This window comes from Hemiscyllium ocellatum, chromosome 18 (assembly GCF_020745735.1).
Source record: "Hemiscyllium ocellatum isolate sHemOce1 chromosome 18, sHemOce1.pat.X.cur, whole genome shotgun sequence".
Taxonomy (NCBI): domain Eukaryota; kingdom Metazoa; phylum Chordata; class Chondrichthyes; order Orectolobiformes; family Hemiscylliidae; genus Hemiscyllium; species Hemiscyllium ocellatum.
The window spans coordinates 29,215,388-29,237,502 of NC_083418.1; the positions used below are offsets into that span (position 1 = coordinate 29,215,388).

General features: G+C 40.7%; 1 protein-coding gene across 6 annotated transcripts in view; it reads left to right on the forward strand.

Annotated features, from left to right (window-relative positions):
• Nucleotides 1-22,115, forward strand: part of nap1l4b (nucleosome assembly protein 1-like 4b) — a 121,132-nt gene that overhangs the window by 10,270 nt on the left and 88,747 nt on the right. For 5 of the 6 annotated variants that reach the window (XM_060838799.1, XM_060838797.1, XM_060838801.1 and 2 more), the window contains exons 2-3: nt 18,945-18,978; nt 19,794-19,861. In XM_060838799.1, the coding sequence (XP_060694782.1) occupies nt 18,962-18,978; nt 19,794-19,861 (85 nt within the window). In that variant the 5' untranslated portion in view covers nt 18,945-18,961. Of the gene's footprint in view, nt 1-17,121; nt 17,203-18,944; nt 18,979-19,793; nt 19,862-22,115 lie in introns of those variants that run through there. The other variant, XM_060838800.1, reaches the window with a different exon arrangement.

The following is a 22,115-nucleotide window of genomic DNA, read 5'->3' on the forward strand; positions in this document are numbered from 1 at the left end:
CTCTCCTAGTTAAGCAGTTGGGGAAGCATTCCAGTAGACTTATGAAACATTTATTTTCTTTTCATAATGCTGTTGATTTTGCTTAAGCACATTATATTCAAACTACCCTGTTAGTAAATCACCGATATTAGATTATAGCATTTTTTTTTTGACAAGTAGTGTCAGGTTAACTGACCTATTGTTTCCTGTTTTCTCTCCCCTTGTATAGTGGAGTTACATATGTTACTTACCAATCTAGCAGCAGTTGTCAAATTTTAAGAATCTGGAAGTTGAAATCTCGACATGTTACAGTTATTCCACAAATGTTTTAAGAACAGAATTTTAAACTTTTTTTTAAAAAAAATTCTAATCTGGTAGAATAATTAAGTAAAAGTTTTAAATATATATAGATATTTAAGTTTGATATTGATTTTAGGTGTGAAAGTGTACAATTTGCAAACTTTTGTATTCTGTCAGCTATTTGATATGACCGATCCAGAACAGCAAAACTCTTTATGCTAGATGTTGCTCAGGAGACAGCTGCTTTCAAAATACAAGACTGGAATTATAGCTTATCTCGTAGATGCCAAGTAGTTTTTCTTTAATGTCACTGATTGACTGGGAGGAGAAAGTGGCCTGTAAGTGCATCAGTGCTGTGACCAGAACAGAAATGTGCTGTGACTGCAGTATTGTGACTGAATAGTTGTCTGGATGTAACCATTTTAATCAGTTATTCATTCTGTGACCCCTGAGCTAAAAAGTGCCTTTGTTTCCTTATCAGTCCATGGGATGATGATCCTATCTTGCTGAAGCTTAGTTTTTTTTTTGTTCTTAATTCAGAACTTTTTAAATGCCTTTAGGTTTCAGAAGGTTTTTTTATATATTGTAGAGACTTTGTTTTGAAATACCGTTTTTTTTTAAACTGAATTGAATTTTCATTCTGGAGAGTCCTGCATATGGTTAGCTCTGGAGGTTTTTTTCCTTCAGGAATTCATTGAACATAGAACATAAAACATTACAGCGCAGTACAGGCCCTTCGGCCCTCGATATTGCGCTGCCCTGTCATATTAATCTGAAGCCCATCCCACCTACATCATTCCATGTACATCCATATGCCTGTCCAATGACGACTTAAATGCACTTAAACTTGGCAAATCTACTACCGGTGCAGGCAAAGCATTCCATACCCTTACAACTCACTGAGTAAAGAAACTACCTCTGACATCTGTCTTATACTTATCTCCCCTCACTTTAAAGTTTTGTCCCCTCGTGTTTGCCGACCCCATACTTGGAAAAAAGCTCTCCCTGTCCACCCTACCTAACCTTCTGATTATCGTGTATGTCTCTATTAAGTCACCTCTCAACCTTCTTCTCTCTAACGAGAACAGCCCCAAGGCCCTCAGCCTTTCCTCATAAGACATTCCTTCCATACCAGGCAACATCCTAGTAAATCTCCTCTGCACCCTTTTCAAAGCTTCCACATCCTCCTTATCATGCGGTGACCAGAACTGTACACAATACTCCAAATGTGGCCGTATGAGAACTTTGTATAGCTGCAGCATAACCTCCTGGTTCTGGAACTCAATCCCTCTATTAATAAAGGCCAAAACACTATGCCTCCTTAACCCTGTCAATCTGGGTGGCAACTTTCAGGGATCTGTGTCCATGGACACCGAAATCTCTCTGCTCATGTGCACTCCCAAGAATCTTACCACTAGCCCCATACTTTGCATTCCAATTACTCCATCCAAAGTGTATCACCTCACACTTGTCCACATTAAACTCCATTTGCCACCTCTCAGCCCAGCTCTGCATCCTATCAATGTCTCTCTGCAGGGTAAAAACAATGACTGCAGATGCTAAAAACAAGACTCTGGATTAGTGGTGCTAGAAGAGCACAGCAGTTCAGGCAGCATCTGAGGAGTAGTAAAATCGACATTTCAGGCAAAAGCCCTTCATCAGGAATAAAGGGAGAGAGCCTGAAGGGTGGAGAGATAAGCTAGAGGAGGGTGGGGGTGGGGAGAAAGTAGCATAGAGTACAATAGGTGAGTGGGGGAGGGGATGAAGGTGATAGGTCAGGGAGGAGGCTAGAGTGAACAGGTGGAAAAGATAGGCAGGTAGGACAAGTCATGGGGACAGTGCTGAGCTGGAACTTTGGAGCTAGAGTGAGGTGGGGGAAGGGGAAATGAGGAAACTGTGGAAGTCCACATTGATGCCCTGGGGTTGAAGTGTTCCGAGGTGGAAGATGAGGCGTTCTTCCTCCAGGCGTCTGGTGGTGAGGGAGCGGCGGTGAAGGAGGCCCAGGACCTCCATGTTCTCGGCAGAGTGGGAGGGGGAGTTAAAATGTTGGGCTACAGGGCGGTGTGGTTGATTGGTGCAGGTGTCCCGGAGATGTTTCCTAAAGCGTTCTGCTAGGAGGCGTCCAGTCTCTCCAATGTAGAGGAGACCGCATCGGGAGTAACGGATACAATAAATGATATTAGTGGATGTGCAGGTAAAACCTTGATGGATGTGGAAGGCTCCTTTTAGGGCCTTGGATGGAGGTGTGGCTGCAGGTTTTCCAGTTCCTGCGGTAGCAGGGGAAGGTGCCAGGATGGGAGGGTGGGCTGTAGGGGGGGGCGTGGACCTGACCAGGTAGTCACAGAGGGAATGGTCTTTGCGGAAGGGGGAAAGGGGTGGGGAGGGAAATATATCCCTGGTGGTGGGGTCTTTTTGGAGGTGGCGGAAACTTCCAGCTCAGCACTGTCCCCGTGATTTGTCCTACCTGCCTATCTTCTATTCCACCTATCCACTCCACCCTCCTCCCTGACCTATCACCTTCATCCCCTCCCCCACTCACCTATTGTACTCTATGGTACTTTCTCCCCACCCCCACCCTCCTCTAGCTTATCTCTCCAAGCTTCAGGCTCTCTGCCTTTATTCCTGAAGGTTGATTTTACTGCTCCTCGGATGCTGCCTGAACTGCTGTGCTCTTCCAGCACCACTAATCCAGAATATGTCTCTCTGCAACCTACTACATCCTTGGTCACTATCCACAACTCCATCGACATTACTGTCGTCCGCAAAACCCACCCTTCTAAGCCCTCATCCAGGTCATTGAGAAAAATGACGAACAGCAGTGGACCCAACAACGACCCTTGAGGTACGCCACTAGTAACTGGACACCAAGGTGAACATGTTCCATCAGCTACAACTCTGTTTTCTTTCAGCAAGCCAATTACTGATCCAAACTGCTATGTCTCCCACAATCCCATTCCTCTGCATTTTGTATAATAGTCTACTGTGGAAAACCTTCTCGAATGCCTTGCTGAAATCCATATACACCACATCAACCAGTTTACTCTCATCTACCTGTTTGGTCATTTTGTCAAAAAAGTCAGTAAGATTCGTTAGGCACAAGCTACCCTTCACAAAACCATGCTGACTGTTCCTGATCAGATTATTCTTTTCTAGATGGTTATAAATCCTATCATTTATAACCTTTTCCAACACTTTACCAACAACTGAAGTGAGACTCACTGGTCTGTAATTACCTTTTTGAACAAGGGACTGCTATCCTCCAGTCCTCAGGCACCATTCCTGTGGACAATGATGATTGGAAGATCAATGCCAAAGGCTCGGCAATCTCTTCTCTTGCTTCCTAGAGGATCCTAGGATAAATCCCATCTGGCCCAGGGGACTTGTCTATTTTCACACTCTGCAGTATTTCTAATACCTCTTCCTTGTGAACCTCTGTCTCTTCTAGTCTAGATGCAAGTATCTCTGTATCTTCCTTGATAACATTTTCATTTTCTATAGTGAACACTGTCGAAAAATATTTATTTAGTGATTTCCCTTATCTCCTCTGACTCCACACACAGCGTCCACTATTATCCTTGATTGGCCCTAATTTAACTCTCGTCATTCTTTTATTCCTGACATACCTATGGAAAGCCTTAGGGTTAACCCTGATCCTATCCGCCAACAATTTCTCTTGTCTCCTCCTGGCACTTCTGAGCTCTCCTTTTTGGTCTTTCCTGACTTCCTTGTAACCCTCAAGCGCCCTAACTGAGTTTTCCCATTTTGTCCTAACATAAGCCTCCTCCTTCTTCTTGACCAGGGATTCCACTTCCTTAGTAAACCACGGCTCACGCGTTCTATACCTTCCTCCCTGCCTGACAGGTACATACTTATCTAGGGCACACAGGAGCTTTTCCTTGAATAAGCTCCACATTTTTAATGTGCTCATCCTCTGCAGTTTCCTACCCCATTTTACGCTTCCTAAATCTTTCCTAATTGCATCGTAATTTCCCTTCCCCCAGCTGTCACTCTTGCTTGGTGGAGTACACCTATCCCTTTCCATCACTAAAGTAAACCTGACAGAATTGTGATCGCTGTCTCCAAAGTGCTCACCTACTTCCAAATCTAATACCTGGCCAGGCTCATTTACCTAGTACTAAATCTAAAGTGGCTTAGCCCCTTGTAGGCCTGTCTACATACTGTGTCAGGAAGCCCTCCTGCACACACTGGACAAAAACTGACCCATCTATAGTACTCGTACTGTAGTGATCCTAGTCAATATTTGGATTGTTGAAGATCCCCATGACAACTACCCTGCCTCTCTCACTCCTATTGAGAATCATCTTTGCTATCCTTTCCTCCACATCTCTGGGACTATTTGGAGGCCTACAGAAAACTCCCAGCATGGTGACTTCTCCTTTCTTGTTTCTAACCTCAGCCCAAATTACCTCAGTTAACGAGTCCCAAACATCCTTTCTACAGTAATATTGTCCCTGATCAACAATGCCACACCTCCCCCTCTTTTACCATCTTCTCTGTTCTTATTGAAACATCTGAATCTCGGAACCTGCAACAGCCATTCCTGTCCCTGCTCTATCCATGTCTCTGTAATGGCTATAACTTCGAAGTCCCTGGTACCAACCCACGCTGCCAGTTTACCCACGTTATTTCGGATGCTCCTCACGTTGAAGTACACACACTTCAAACCAGGTTCTCACTTGCCAGTGTCAGATACTTGATTTTGGAACTCCCTACACTCATCCTCTTCTGTACATGTTCTACAATTTTGGTTCCCATCCACTTAATAGCTTTAGCAAATTTCCCACCCAGGATATTGGTACCCCTCTGGTTTAGATGAAGACCATCCTGCTTGTAGAGATCCCACCCACCCCAGAAAGAGCTCTAATTATCCAAAAACCGAAACCCCCTCTCCTGCACCATCCCTGTAGCCACGTGTTCAACTCCTTTCTCTCCCTATTCCTCACCTCACTAGCATGTGGCACCGGTAGCAAACCAGAGAAAACAACTCTGTTTATCGTAGCTCTAAACCTCTACCCTAGCTTCCTGAATTTCTGCCTCAAGTCCCATCTCTCTTCTGACCTATGTCGTTGGTGCCAGTGTGGACCACGACTTGGGGCTGCTGTCTCTGCCACCCCCCCCCCCCCCCCCAACCCACCGCCCGAAAGATCCCAAAAACATGATCAGAGACATCACGGACTCTGTCACCCGGGAGGCAACACACCAACCGTGAGTCTCTCTCGACCCCACAGAACCTATCTGACCCCTAACTATTGAGTCCCCAATGACTACTGCTCTGCTCCTCTTCCCCCTTCCCTTCTGAGCAGCAGGTGCCCCACTGCTTTCCCCTGGTAAGGCATCCCCTCCCAACTGTATCCAAAACGGTATACTTATTGTTGAGGGGAATGGCTACAGGGGATCCCTGCACTGCCTGCCAGTTCCCTTTCTGTCCCCTGTCTCCCATCTGTCTTTTTCTTTTATCTGGAGAGTGACTACCTCTCTGTAAGTCCTGTCAATAACCCCCTCTGCATCCCAAATGATCCGAAGTTCATAAAACTCTAGTTCCCTAACATGGTTTCCGAGGAGCTGAAATGGAATCATTTTTATGCAGTTAATCAGCTAAGTGGTTGAAATGAATTTGAATTAAATTTATTGTCAAGTATACCGAGGCACCGTAAAAAGCTTTGTCTTGTGAGCCACACATGCGATCACATAGTCAAGTAGCATTGATAATAAATAATAGGTAAACAGCAGCAAAAACAAAAACACAGGTATAGGCAAATGTTAAGAGTTTGAGAATCCATTCAGTATTCTAACAGTAGGGTTGTTATGAAACTGCCTGGTACATGTGTTCAGGCTTCTGTATCTTCTTCCCGATGGTAGAGGTTGTAGAAAAACGTTGCCAGGGTGGGCTGGATCTTTAAGAATGCCGGCGGCCTTTCTCTGATAGTAGGCCTGGTAGATGGATTCTATAGATGGGAGGTTGGCCTTATGTGACTGGATGGGCCAAGTTCACCACTCTGTAACCATCTCTGATTTTGAATGGTACAGTTGCCATAACAGGGAGTGATACATCCAAGCAGAATGCTCTCGATATTTGCCGTCATGCCAAATTTCCTCAGCTGCCCGAGGCAGTGGAGATGTTATTGGGCCTTTGTAACCAGTGCGTCCACGTGAAGAGTCCAAGAAAGCTTGTTTTGGATGACCACACCCAGGAGCTTGACACTCTCCACTACTTCCACCTCTGTGCTGTTAACGTATAGGGGGGCGCGAGTAACATCCTGCCAATAGTCAATAATGAGTTCTTTGGTTTTGCCGGCATTGACAGCTAGGTTGTTCTCAGTACCCCATTTTTCCAGGTCTTCTACCTCCTGGCTGTAGCCTGTTTCGTCACCATCTGAGATTCGACCGACTATATTGGTGTCATCAGCGAACATGTACATGACATTAGTCTGGTATTTGGTGATAGTCATGGATATACAGTGAGTACAGTAGGGGGCTGAGTATGCACCCCGGTGTTGAGTGTTTGAGGATGAAAATATTGTCCTCAATCTTCACTGTTTAGAAAATATTGTCCTCAATCTTCAGAGTAGTGAGGAGGCTAGAGTTGATTAATGCCATGACCAGCCTTTCAAAGCACTTCATGACCACTGAAGTTAAGGATACTGGGCAGTAGTCATTGAGACATGCTGCATGTGCCTGCTTAGGTACAGGGATGATATTGGCCCTCTTGAAATAGTGGCCTGCTGCAGGGAGAGGTTGAAGATGTCCAAGATGACCTCTGCCAGTTGATCTGCACATGCTCTGAGTGCACAGTCCAGTACTCCGTCTGGTCCCATTGCTTTCCTTGGATTCACATGAAGGAAAACTGATCTGACTTCAGATGCAGTGATTGTTGGGATAGGTTCGTCAGGACTTGTCGGAATACATGTTATCTGTCCACCGAAATTCTGCTCAAAGTGAACATAGAAGGCGTTGAGACCATTTGGGAGGGATATGTCATTGTCTGCTATCTTGCACTGCCTCTCGTTAGAACCTGTGATGTCTTTCAGTCCTTGCCATAGTCACCGGGTGTCTGTCTGGGTCACTGGATTGGATGGGTATTGGTCCTTGTCTGTCTTAATGGCTCTGCGAAGGTCATACGTGGATTCCTTATATTTGAATGGGTCTCCTGATCTGAAGGGCTCATGCCTGGTTTTTAGCAGGTTCTGTATGTCCTGATTTTATGTACATTTTATATATTTGATATATATTCTTAATTTTTTTCATTTTTTTTTCATTTTCTCTAGGTAATGAAAGGTTGTTTATATATAATATGGGATAGCAAAGTGGCTCAGTGTTTAGCATTTTTGCCTCACAACACCAGGGACCTGGGTTTGTTTCTCACCTTGGGCGAATATCTGTGTGGAGTTTGCACATTCTCCCTGTGTGTCTGTGGGTTTTCCTCCCAGGTGCTCCAGTTTCCTCCCATATTTCAAAAGATGTGCAGGTTGGGTGAATTGGTCATGCTAAATTGCCCATAGTATTAGGTGCATTAGTCAGTGTTAAATGTAGGGCAATGAGGCTGGATGGGTTACTCCTTGGAGGGTCGTGGACTTGTTGGCCGAAGAGCCTGTTTTCACGCTGTAGGGAACCTAATCTAATCTGAGTTGTTATTGAAACATACTGTTTTAAGGCTTAATGTTATTAAGCCTATATGCAAGGTACAGAGTGAGATGGCTGGTAGATTTAGGAAAATTATTACCCAGCAGGATCAGTCAGATTTGGTGGTGACTCTGGAAAGGTAAGAAAGCAGTTCAAAAGTCTCTGGTGGCTATTGCTCTGTCAAATAGTTATTCAGTGTTTGGAACTGTTGAAGGTGATAATAGTCTTTCTGACGAAAATGAAGGGCAAGTAACTGGACACATTGAACAAATCTTATGTTCGGCAGCATTTAACAGGATTTAATCGAATTGTTGTTATAGAGGACTCTCCTGTCAGGGACATAGACAGGAGATTGTGTTGGTGTGCGTAAATATAGCTGAAAATGTGTTGCTGGTTAAAGCACAGCAGGTTAGCCAGCATCCAAGGAACAGGAAATTCGACGTTTCGGGCCAGAGCCCTTCATCAGGAACCTTTCCTGTTCCTTGGATGCTGCCTAACCTGCTGTGCTTTAACCAGCAACACATTTTCAGCTGTGATCTCCAGCATCTGCAGACCTCACTTTTTACTGTGCGTAAATATAGGATGGTTTGTTGCTTTCCTGGTGCTAGGATGAAGGACGTCCCCAAACTTTGCAAGTATATTGTTAAAGGTGAGATTGAGAAGCCAGAAATTATTGTACGCATCAGTAGGAATGGCATTTTAGGAAAAAGATTAAAGTAAGACAGATAGACTTTAAGAGGTTAGGTAGAAGATTAAAAAATACAACCTTTTTAAAAGTATAGTTTCTGGTTTACTCCCAAAGCCAAGCTCAAACGAGGGAAAAGAACAAAAGGTTATTGAAGAGAAGTCAATTGCTGAAGAGCCTGGTACTGAAGTTTCGAAAAATGGGAGGCGATCTTATTAAAACCTATGAAATATTTAAATAGATAAACAGGATAGAAGCAGATAAGGTGCTGGTTGGGCTGTCAAGAACCAGGGGACAGAAACTGGGGGAGAAACAAAAGGCAGGTGCCGCTTGGATCCAAAATGAGGCAAATTTCCTTTTAGTTGTGAGTCTTTCAAATTCTCTAAAAATTGGAAACCTATGCATGTTAAGGGTTTGTGGAAGTTTGCACTCTTTTGTGTGAATGTCAGTTGAAGCACCATTAGTTGTAAAATCTAAGTTTTTAGTGTGAAGGTGTAAACTTAAGGCCAGCCAGTTTGGGAACGAAGTGATCTACTCATGTTACCACATTCAAAGGGTGTTTTCCTGTATTCCATTTCTAGTTAATGTTAGCCTCAATAATATTACATTTATGTCAGAGCTTTAGCAAAAGAAACATTTCAAAATTCTTTAGGAAAAGGTTCTTGTTTTCTATTTTCAAAATTTTTGGTTTCCTGTTGGTATGTTCAAATTAAGCATTGTCAATTGCTGCATTTTTTTTTAGATTAGATTAAAATACTTAGTGTGGAAACAGGCCCTTCAGCCCAACAAGTCCACACCGACCCGCCGAAGCGCAACCCACCCATACCCCTACATTTACCCCTTACCTAACACTACAGGCAATTTAGCTTGGCTAATTCACCTGACCCGCACATCTTTGGACTGTGGGAGGAAACCGGAGCACCCGGCGGAAACCCACACAGACACTGGGAGAACGTGCAAACTCCACACAGTCAGTCGGGAATGATGAGACCGAATTTACTGATCTGTTTTCAGTGAGAATACTTTCCCATGTTTTATTAGAATTCCATAATTTGCTTCAAACCAAAAAAATGCTATCATCAAAGAATTGATTACTGGACCCAGCTACAAGGCAATCACAAGAAGAATTGCCATGTCATGTTGATACGAAAAATGTTAAATTGTATGTAGTGGTATGAATGGATTGCAGTGATGGAACCTGAATATTGTTTTATATTGTATCAAAATTCTTAAGTGATAATGGAGCACTGTTTCTACAACGTTCAGTCGTTAAAATTTTGCTTATTTTTGAAATGGTTATGCTTTGTGAAACTTACTTATATGAACCGTCATATGTCTTGGGATTAGTAATGAAATGTGTCCAAGCAAGACATTGATATCACCTATGGCTAATAATTGGTGAATCTAAGTTCACAAACTGAAATTAGTAAAAGAGAGATGTGGACATTTTTCTTTCAATGGTGATTTTTTGTGATGTAGTTTCTGAGGAAATCGTTTTGACCTTTCCCTCCCTTTAGTGCTAGTTTAGTGAGAAACATTATTGACTAACTGATTGCACTTGGTTCTGAGGTCCAGCCGAGTGCTAATTAATAAAGGGCGGAAAAGAACTTTTTTGGCAAGTGTCAAATATCTTTTGAAGGTTGAAGATTTGAAATTACACTAGAGTTAATTGCCCCTCCATGCTGACTAAGTATCCTAAATTGAACTAGTCCTGCTGTTCGTGTTTGGCCTTTTAAAACTTTCTGTATTCATGTACTTGTGCAAATGTCTTTTAATTGCTGCACAATTTTACCCGCCTCCACGATATTTGTCTAAACCTATGGCCTAAGTAGTTTGCATGTATTCTATAGACTGTATTTATATTTATTCTTTTAAAAATTGCTTTTGTCTGACTTTGGAAAATAGGTTAAATAACATTACAATCAATTTGTTCAGAGATGTTATGACACATCTCTTGAGCAGGTGAGACTTGAACCCTGGTAATTTGGTTCAGAGATAGGGACACTACACTGCGTCACAAGATTACTTTGTATCACACTGCTATTTGACCATTTTTCATTCTACTTGTCCTTTGCAGAAATGCAGTTCTGAGGTTATTTATTTCCCTTTCTTCTGTTGTGTTCTGTACATCTAGAAGATTTTTTGCAGTAATTTCACGTCAATAGGTTTGTTTTGCACAACTGTTTCCAGATTGCATTGTTTCCAGTCAAACCTATTTAATTTTGTAGACTGGCACTTTTATTCTTTTGATCAGGTATAACTATTTGACATCTGAAGTAAATAAGTAATTGACAAAGCTGAGAGAGACATTAATGCAAGAAATCAAAAGAAATGAGCATTTGTGGTGCATTAATATGTGCAGTCTGGATGAGAATGAAAGCTTGATTGCAGCTTGGAGTGTGTTTGAACTTGTTCATTATGACATCCCCTTTTGTTTTCTGACAATTGGTTCTGTGCTGCACAAAGTGGCAGAGACTTCTGCGGGCATATACATTCATTTCTCTGAGATTCAAAGGGTTGTATTTTACAAATTTTATTGCATCAATCGGTGAAGGTAGTATATAAAAGTTTTTCAGAATAAGGAATTAAGAAATGCATCCCAAAGATTTTTTTTCAGACATTACCCCATTCCTAATTTTATTTTGAACAAAAAATGGATACAATTGCCATAATTGACAGGAAATAATCCAATGGTATAGCATTTTGCTCATGACACTCGGTGCTGATGTTTATTTAATTGAAAAGTATAATATTGCAAATGCTGGAAAACTGAAATAAAGCAAGTAAAAATATGCAGGCAATTGTTTTGTGCCTCTCTACAAATGCCAATGAGTGCTTCAGGTTAATGATCTTTGCACTTTGACTGCTTTCAAAAACTGTCTTCTCACTGAGACAGTACCATCAATGGCATTGCACAGTCCCAAAAATCATGCAAATAATGACTTCTAAAAATTTGGTGCAGATTTACTTTCTAATTGGAGATATTGGAAATACATCTTTTAAGATAAGAGATGGTAAGTGGGAGAACTCAAAAGAGCGATGTTAATTATTGGCAAATGAAATGAGAGAGAAAATAGGTTAAAAAGAAGTAGTTTCTTAATCTTGTGGTTAAATGTTAAAAGTTAATATCTCAAATATTGAATGACTTAAATAGAGATTGTCAGAATGAAAAGCAAGTCGCATTTGGGGCTTTTCACTTTTTTGCCAAATCTTTTCATAAAAAGTGGTTTACATTTAAAATATAATCATTTGTTCTTTATTTAAAGAACTAGTCATATTTGTTAATGTAAGGCAATTAACATCTCCAATAAGAAACAATCTAATCACTATCCATTGACATTCAATGGGGTTCCCATCACACAATTTCCACTATTGACATCCTTGGGGTTACCATTGGTCCGAAGTTCAACTGGACTTGTCACACAAACAGTGGCTGCAAGAAGCTAAGAATACAATGGCAAATAACTCACCTGACTCGACAAAGCTGTCCACTATCTTCAAGACACAATCAGGAGTGTAATGGAGTACTCCCCACCTACCTAGATGGATGCCGTACCAAAAACAGTCAAGAAGCTTGGTGCCATCCAAGACAAAGCAGCCCATTTGATTGGCACCACATCCACAGACATCCACTCCTTCCACCACTGACGCTTAGTAGCAGCAGTGTGTACTATCAACAAGATGCATTGCAGAAATTCACCAAAGCTGCTTCGACAGCACCTTCCAAACCCACGACCACTTCCATCTCGAAGGACAAGGGCAGCAGATACATGGGAACCTTCAAGTTCCCCTTCAAGTAACTCGCCATCCTGACTTGGAAATATATAACTATTCCTTCACTGTTGCTTGGTCAAAATCCTGGAATTCCCTCCCCAGTGGCATTATAGGTTGATCTAGAGCATGTGGACTGCAGCGGTTCAACAAGGCAGTTCACCACCACCTCAAGGGTAACTAGGGGTAGGCAATAAAATGCTAGTCCAGTAGAGATGCCCACATCCCACAAGTGAATCTTGTTAAAAAGCGTCTATGAAAAGGAAATTAATAAATTGCCAGTGAAACCTACATCCTATGATTGAGCATCCCAGTTTTTTTTTTAAACAAATAAATTTCCCAACTAGTATATGCCAAGGTTCTATTGTTTTGTAGCTTTCAACTTTCATGTGTGACCGAATACACTATCAAATTGCCTGCATTGCCATTACAAAGGACATGTTGGCTAAGTGTAAAAAAAATTAATTTAACTAATTGGGAATAAACTATAAAGGACTTTTGCATAGTACTGAAGATGAGGCAGATGGATTTAATGATGTCATGTACTCTTGCCATCCCTAGAAAACCTTTTATTGCTGTTTAAATGTAAACAATAAACTTGTCCAGTGATTGCCTTTGGTCTTGTGGGATTATAACATTGCAAAAAAAGGAAAAAATAGCAAGAGTAGATGAGTAATAGGTTTGCTGTATTACAAACAGAGGAGGGATAATGGGATGATCCTCTCTTTTTCCCAATTCTAAGCTAACCATAAGCCCTTAGTATCGTAAATGCTGTCATCATCAAATTGCTCGCTCGCATGCTATCAAAAAAACAACTGAAGTCTCTGGATATTGCAAAGCTCTTAACCCTGACAGTACTCTACCTGACAATACTCACACTGAAGAGTTGTGCTTCAGAGCTTGTTGCTCATTAGCCATACTGTTCCAATATCACTCCAAAACTAGCACCTACCTGACAATGTGGAAAATTACCCAGGTATAGTAAAGTTTGTTTTAATTGGCACCTTATGAACCAGTATTCTCGAGAATCCAATAAAAATTAAATACTTCAAATACCAGAAGTCTGTATTATCACGATCTCTGTGATATCCAAGTAATCAGTTGAAGGTGCGAGTGAGAAGACTCCCTGCTAGTAGGTTTTGTTTAAGGCAAAGTTGTTTTATTATTTAAGTGATTTATGCTATAAATAAAGTATAACAATGATGTGTATATCCCCTGCATTACTTTGTGTTTTTACATTGGTGCCAGTTAATAAAAGGTTTACTGTATATATTTTTTATGCACACAATGCCAGGACAAATCCAACCCAGCCAATTGCCGCCCCTTTGGTTTATTTATCAAGCGCCTGCTTAATGATTCTCTGCTTTAGTTTGGTCAGGGCTACTCCGCTCTTAACCAATTACCATCTTGGTCCAAATGTGAACAGAAGAGCTGAACTGAAAATAAAATGAGTGAATACCCTTGACGTAAAGGTGCATTTCATCATGTGAAGTCAAGGATACCTCACAAAACTAGCATCAGTGGAAATCATGGGAAAGACTGGTGGAAGTCATACCTATTACAAAGGAAGATGGGCTGACAAGTGACAAATAACATTCATGCCACACAAATGCAGACAATCACTATCTCCAGCAAGAGAATTTGCCCTTGACAATATCTAAATTTCATAGTACCAATGTCCTGGGGAGCTACCATTGTCTGAACATAACTTGTCCAGCCATATAAATTGCTGTGGCTACAAAAGCAAATCAGAGGCTAGGAATCTTGCAGCAAGTTGCTCACCACCTGACTTCCCAAATTCTGTTCATATAAAAGACACATCAGGAATGTGATGGGAAAGATGTGATTTAAGTTAGAAAAAGCAAATTTGAAAAGGAGAACAAAAAGCAGAGGAAACAGGCAAGTTGGCCTAAGAATATGGATGTATTGGATCAAAGGATCTGTTTCCATGCTGTATGGCCCTATTACTCATCAAGAAAATGTTAAAAGCTATTAAATACATTGTGGCATACTTTTTAAAAAATCACAATCAGTAAGAGTAAATGTGATTTTTTTTTGAGAAATCGTATTTAAAATCATGTTTTTTCAAATTAGCAATGAGCTGAGTGTAAAGGGACATAGGTGCATGTACTGTACTTAGATTTCCAGATGCCATAGGAAGGTCACTGCCAATAATAAAAACTGATGGTGTAGAAATAATGTTGACAAGCTAACAGAGTTGTAGGCAAAAATGAATAATTTTTTGATTAGCAAGATGTGACAAATGGTGTGCCACAGGGATTGATGCAGGGGCCTCAACTGTTTACAATTTATATGAATAATTTGAACAAAGAAATTCCTGTTTTTTCTGATAAAGATAGGAACGTGAGTTGCAAAGCGACCATGAAGGGATATAGGTTAAGTGAGTGAGCAAAGATATGGCAAATGGAATATAGTAGGAAAATGTACCAATGTCCCCTTTTGGTGGGAAGAATAAGAAAATATATTAGTGAGAGATTGCCAAGCTCAGATGTGGAGGATCTGGCTGAATTAGTTTATGAATAGCAAGCAGATAGAGGAAATAATTAGAAAGCCAATAGAATTGTTTATTGGGAGAGGAAGTTAGTGCAATAGAATCATAGAGATGTACAGCATGGAAACAGACCCTTCAGTCCACTTGTCCATGCCGACCTGATATCCCAACCAAATCTAGTACCACCTGCTAGCACCCAGCCCATATCCCTCCAAACCCTTCCTATTCATATACCCATCCAGATGCCTTTTACATTTTGCAATTGTATAGTAGGTGGTTATCTATCAGTTGTATAGGGTTTTGGTCAGAGCATATCAGGAATACTGTAAGCAATGTTCATATTTAAGAAGGTTGCACATTATTAGAAGCAGTTCAGAGGGTTACTTGACTGAGGTTGGTGGATTACCTTGTGTAGTAAGCTTGGCCTGGCTACACATTTCCTCGAGTTTAGAAAAGTAAGGTAATTTGACTAAAACAGGGATTTTAACAGGCTGGATGTAACAAAGATCAAGTAGAATCTAGAACTAGGAGTAACTATTTTCAAATCAAGGAGTTGCCCACTTAAGATGAGATATGGAAGTTGTTTTTTGAGGGCTGAGAGACTTTAAAGCCCTCTATCTCGGGGAGCAGAGGCTCTGAATATTTCTAAGGAAGAGAGATTCTTGATAAGCATGGGGTAATTAGTTATTCATAGGGGAAAATCAGATCAGCCAATTTTATTTTTAATGTTTGTGCAAGGCAGCCCACCCCAGGTCTTAGTTATCAGTTTTTAACTTTTCTCTCACCACAAGAGGGAAATACTCTTTTATTCACTCGATACTGTCCTCTTAAGATCTTGTTTCAGTAATGACTTATTGGAATTTTATTTTAAAAAACCTCTGCACACTACATCTGTTTGTAGTCACCTTCTCTAATGTGTCTTGTGTGAATGAATGAGCTGGTGTTATTGGTATTACTTTTGTGGTTGCAAAATTAATGTTTTTTTTGTCTTTTTACAAGAAAACTAGGTTTTCATTAATTTTTGAGTCACAACAGTTGAAGCATTGCAATGTATCTGTAAAACAACATTTTATTTAACTCCTTTCAAGCAATGCGGGTATCACTGGATGAATCAGCATTTAGATCAGAGAAGGTGCTGTTGAGCTGTCACTTTTAACCTCTGCAGCCCATTTGGTGCAAGAACTGTTAAGAAGGAAGTTCCAGGGTTTGACCAAATGATAGTAAAGGAGTGACAATATGTTTCCAAATCAGCATGGCAGGTGATTTGAAGGGGAACTTTCAGCTGGTGGTGTTCCCATGTATTTTCTGCTCTTGTCTTTTTAAATGCCTCAAGTCCAAGATGGCAGCAGAGTAGGACACTCCAGCCAGAGATCATCCTCTCCACCCGTTCTTGCTCCTTTCTCTCTTTTTTAATCTCTTGATGTTTTTTGTATCATCTTTCCTGGTCTCCGGTAGCTTCCTGGCATGACGTGGTGACCTACTTGCCTGGCATGGCCTCCTGGCGTGTGGTCCTCCTGACCTAGCATGATGTCCTCAGTCTGGTCTGGTGGTCTGATGCTATCGCCCAGCCTCGTAATCCTAAATGTGAAACCCAGCATGGCCTGGGTCCAGGGTCTGGTGCAGACTGGAGCCAGGTGCCAGTGTGGTCTAGATTGGAAGACCCATGGCTCTGAATTTTATTTCTCTATTTTCTAAGATCTTGTAACTAAAGCTGTACTTGGGTACCTTTAGATTGTCATACAGATGTACAGCACAGAAACAGGCCCTTCAGTCCAACCCGTCCATGCCGACCAGATATCCCAACCCAATCTAGTCCTACCTGCCAGCACCTAACCCATATCCCTCCAAACCCTCCCTTCCTATTCATATACCCATCTAGATGCCTTTAAAATATTGTAATCATACTAGTCTCCCCCACTTTCTCTGGCAGCTCATTCCATACACATACCACCCTCTGCATGAAAACGTTGCCCCTTAGGTCCTTTTATATCTTTCCTCTCTCACCCTAAACCTATGCCCTCTAGTTCTGGACTCCCCGACCCCAGGGAAGAAACTTTTTTTATTTATCCATGCCCCTCGCGATTTTATAAACCTCTATAAGGTCACCCCACAGCTTCCGCTCCAGGGGAAACAGTCCCAACCTATTAAACCTCTCCCTATAGCACAAATCATCCAATCCTGGCAACATCCTTGTCTTTTCTGTACCCTTTCAGATTTCACAATATCCTTCTGATCGGAAGGAGACCAGAATTGCACGCAATATTCCAAAAGTGGCCTAACCAACGTCCTGTACAGCTGCAACATGGCATCCCAAGTATGTACTCAGTACTCTGACCAGTGAAGGAAAGCATACTAAATGCTACCTTCATTATCCTATCTACCTGCAACTCTACTTTCAAAGAGCTATGAACCTGCACTCCAAGGTCTTTGTTCAGCAACACTCCTGAGGACCTTACCATTAAGTCTATAGATCCTGCTAAGATTTGCTTTCCCAAAATGCAGCACTTCTCATTTATCTGAATTAAACTCCATCTGCCACTTCTTAGCCTACTGGCCCATCTGATCAAGATCTTGTTGTATTCTGAGGTAACCTTAACCTCCTTCGCTGTCTACTACACCTCCAATTTTGGTGTCATCTGCAAACTTGATAACTATGCCTCCTATGTTCACATCCCAATCATTTGTATAAATGACGAAAAGCAGTGGACCCAGCACCAATCCTTGTGGCACTCCACTGGTCACAGGCCTCCAGTCTGCAAAACAACCCTCCACCACCACTTTTGAGCCAGTTCTGTATCCAAATAGCTAGTTCTCCCTGTATTCCTTGAGATCTAACCTTGTTAACCGGTCTCCCATGGAGAACCTTGTCAAACGCCTTAATGAAGTCCATATAGATCCTGTCCAATGCTCTGCCCTCACCAATCCTCTTTGTTGCTTCTTCAAAAAACTCAGTCAAGTTTGTGAGGTGTGATTTCCCACATACAAAGCCATGTTGACTATTCCTAATCAATCCTTGTCTTTCCAAATACATTGTACCTAACTCAGTGTTGTAAGTGGTGACGTATAAGTGTTTCATTATTTCAAATTCTACTTCTGAAATTCATGGGTTTGGAAAGTGCTTTAAATATGGTCCACAATGTTGTGACTGAGAAATGAGGGTTTATTTGTGGACATGGTGCCTAACAAGCAGCTTGCTTTGTTGTGGATGGTGTCAAGCTACCTGAGTATTGTTGGAGCTGTATTCATCCTGGCAAGTTAAGAGCATTTCATTGCCCTCCTGTCTTGTGCCTTGCAAATGATGGACAGGTTTGGAGTCTGGATGCATTACTTGCTGCAAGATTCCTAACCTTTGTCCTGCCCTCTTTGCCATAGTGTGTATGGCCATAATGTAACCCATGACATTCGTAGTGGGAGACTTAAGTGACTGTCATGCCATTGAACCTCAAAGGATTATCTTGGGCAATGATGATTGCCTGGCACTTGTGTGGTGAAAATTTTATTTACAACTTGTCCAGGCATTGCTGCATTTGGATATAGATGGCTGCAGTATTTGACAAGTTGTAAATAGAGCTGAATATTGTGCAGTCATCAGCAAACTTTCTCATTTTTGATCTTAAGGTAGAGGGAAAGTCATTGATGTAGCAGCTAAAGATGATTTGGGTCTAGGATGCTATCTTGAGGAACTCCTGCAATGGTATCCTGTTTCTGAGATGGTTGCAACCAACTTCCTTTTGTGCCAGATATGACTCCAATTAGTGGAGAGTTTGTCCCCAAATTCCCATTGACTCTGGTTTTGCTAGGACTCCTTGATGCCACAATTGATCAAATGTGATCTTGATGTAAAGATCACTCACACTTCCAGAATTCAGACCAATGTTGCAACAAAGTAAAGACCTGAGAGGAGTGTCAGTAAATAGGTTATTGCTAGCCAGCTGCTTGTTAGCACTGTTGATACTTTCCATCATTATGCATTTACTTAGGTTGTATTCAAATTGAAAATTGTATCTTTAACTATGTAAAAATTGCAATGACTCTCCTTTTCTTTCATTCTCCTAGGTGGTTCAAGGTGCAACATGGCTGATAAAAACAGGTAAGACAAATTGATGTTATTATTTTGGATTCTTGTATTCCGGTAACATGCCATTCAATCTGGGAAAGATAAAATCAACAGCTGTCCGTATTCAGAGATTTTACGTAATTTCAGTTGGATAATTGGATAATCAAATATCGTTTAGATTGTGAAATACAAAAGTTAATTCAGATTAGAGTAATAAAATAATTTTGTAGGATAACCTATTAATTGTATTTTTCCCCCATTTGGAAATTTGTTTTCAATCATGAGAATTTGGCAAGTGTAAATCTAGCACTTAACCCAAGGGACCAGCAAAGGAAAAATTGTAAGACCATTTAATTTATTAGGGAGTTTGTTTCTTGTAGTTAGAAGATCCTGCCTCTTAACCTGCATATCAATATTACATTTTCTGAACAAAATCAAAAGTATTGGATAGATCAGCTGCTGAACCAAGTTTAAGCCCAACCTACCGAATTGGCTGGCCTATCCATAATATGCACTGCAGAAGTTTGTCTTCGCTTGTAATCCTGCTTAAACATACAGGTTTAAACAGAGTATTCAAGAAATCAATTCAGAGAAGGTAGAGTGAGGGAAATATTTTAGTACTGAATTTAAATAGTTTTAAATTTACTAAGTTCTTTGCTCCATACAGGTTTCCAGTACTTAGACCAATTGCCAATTGATTTTTGAAGACCGGTGTAAATATGGTTTTATGTTGAAATGTACTTCATGGACCAGTGTGTGCTTAGTTAAATCCACTTCCTGTTCTGTGATAGCTGTCCTGTGCTAACTGCTGATCCGTAGCTCATATAACATACTGTTTTGCCTTTCAGTAAAGGGGATGATACTTCTGTAGAGCCTTTGGGAACGGATAAACTGCCAACTGAAAGCAAAGGAAAAGGTACATTTCTTGTCAAAGAGTGTATTTAAATGTTATTCGCTGAAATAGTTTAGTAACCTGATTTTTTTGGATGTATTTAAGGATTGTTAAATCAAATTACAAAAATATATTTCATTTCATTAACATGATTCATGTATGTCAGGTTTGTACTATTAATAAGCTCATGTCATGCCTTTAGCTTGGTAGCAGAATGAAACATTATGTTAACTTAAAGTCTGTAGGGTCCCCCCACCATCATTGAATCAAATAAACTAGCCCTTGTCTATAGATAAGCTTTTGGCTTTGAAAAGTAAGTACCTTTTTTATGAATACTAACTGCTTTATTCTAAATTATTTTGTGCATGTTTTATGTTCTTACGTTGCATAAAATGCGCATGCTTTAAGTAAAGAGCAAATGTACTCTTGCCTTTTACAAAAATGCAGTCTTAAATCTTATGTTTCTAACCGTGTTGGTGAGGAAAGTAACTGCATTGATTAAAGTGTCAGCCTCTAATTGCTGCTGTATGATGTGAACCATTTCTGATTTAAGTTATCCATTTACTAACGGTTTGTCTGAAATCTCTCAAAACAATTTGCTACTAGACCATCGGTTATGTTTTCTCTCTGTAATTGCCCGAAAGCAAAACTACATTGATTATTGGATTGATGGTGTCAAACTTAATCACTGGTTACAGAATGAATAAAAGTTTACTAGCATAAATTATCTGTTATGTTTTAATGCAAAATGCTGCTTTCATGAGATTTGTGCAGTTATATCTACTGAATATAACAAATTACACGGTATAGTTCCCAATTTAAAAGCCCTTACCTGTCATAATGGGTTGGGAGTACTGGGATTTCTTCTTAAGAGCTGTGTATATTTCAGGGAGATTTGATGCCTTGAAAGTGTTTAAGGGATTAGACTATATCCATGTGGGATAGCATAATTAAGTTAAATAGGTTAGAAAGAACCCTGAGACATCAGACAATGTTGCATTTGAGTATTGAGCAGATGTGAGTGCATATTTTTCTGTTTGGAGATCTTTAGATCTTTTAGACCAAAATTTTGACTTTTAAATCTATACTCCAATCAACAAGCATTCAGAGCAATGTTGCCTGGGGTCCTGCGTGTGGATGATATCACTGGTAAGAAAAATTGGTGAAGCATTAGGTGCTCTACCTTTTTTCTTTCATGGGAAGCTGGCATTGGTGGCTGGGCCACTATTTATTGCCCATCCTGAGCTGGCTGTGAAAAGGTGTCAGTGAGGTGCTGCTTTTACCCACAATACTGCTGGGGAGAGTCTGAGGATTTTGGACAGTGACACTAAAGAGATGGTGATCTTTCCAAGTCAGGATGAGAAGGCCATAAGAAATAGGATTTGGCTATCTGAATCCTCAAGCCTGCTGTACCATTCAGTAGGATCATGGTTAATCCAAAATTCCTCCCATCCACTTTCCTGTCTTTTTCCTATAACCCTAGATTCTCGTGCTGATCGAGAATTTATTTATCTTCACCTTAAATATACTTGAGGGCTCTGCCACCACAGCTCTCTTTGGCAAGGAGTTGCAATGACACTCACCCCGTGAGAGAAGCAATTCCTACTCCTCTGTATTAAATTAGTGCTTCCTTTATTCTGCGACTTTGTCCTTTTAATCTGAGACTCTCGGGGGGACATCCTCTCCGAATTTAGCCTGTCAAGCTCCTTAAGGATTCCACATGTTTTAATGAGGTCACTTTTCTTTCTTCCAAACTCCGATGAGTCCTGTCCTGTTTAATCTTTGGTCATAAGGCAATCCCTCCATACCAGGGATCATGTTAGTGAATCTTCTGTGAACTACCTCCAATGAAATGATGTCTTATTTAAGAAAAGATGACCAAAGCTGCTCACAGTACTGCAGATGTGATCTCACCAGCATCTTGTACAGTTGCAGTAAGATTTCCCTTCTCTTGTACTCCCCAACTTCCTTGAAATGTGGACCAGCATTTCATTAGTCTTCCTGATTACTTGCTGCATCTGTATGTTAGCTTTGTTTTGTGCCCAAAAACACCCGACCCTTTAGTTCTTCCTTCAAAAATAAGTAATTTAGCATTCTCCCATATTATACTCTATTTCCCAACTTTCTGTGCACTTGCTTAACCTATCAATATCTCTAAACTATTTATATGCCTCTGCTTTCCATCTATGTTTGAGTCTGCAAACTTGGGTAGTGTATATTCACTACTTCTCTGTCTTTACAATGCAATATATATTAAAAAATTGTCTCTGTGGAACCT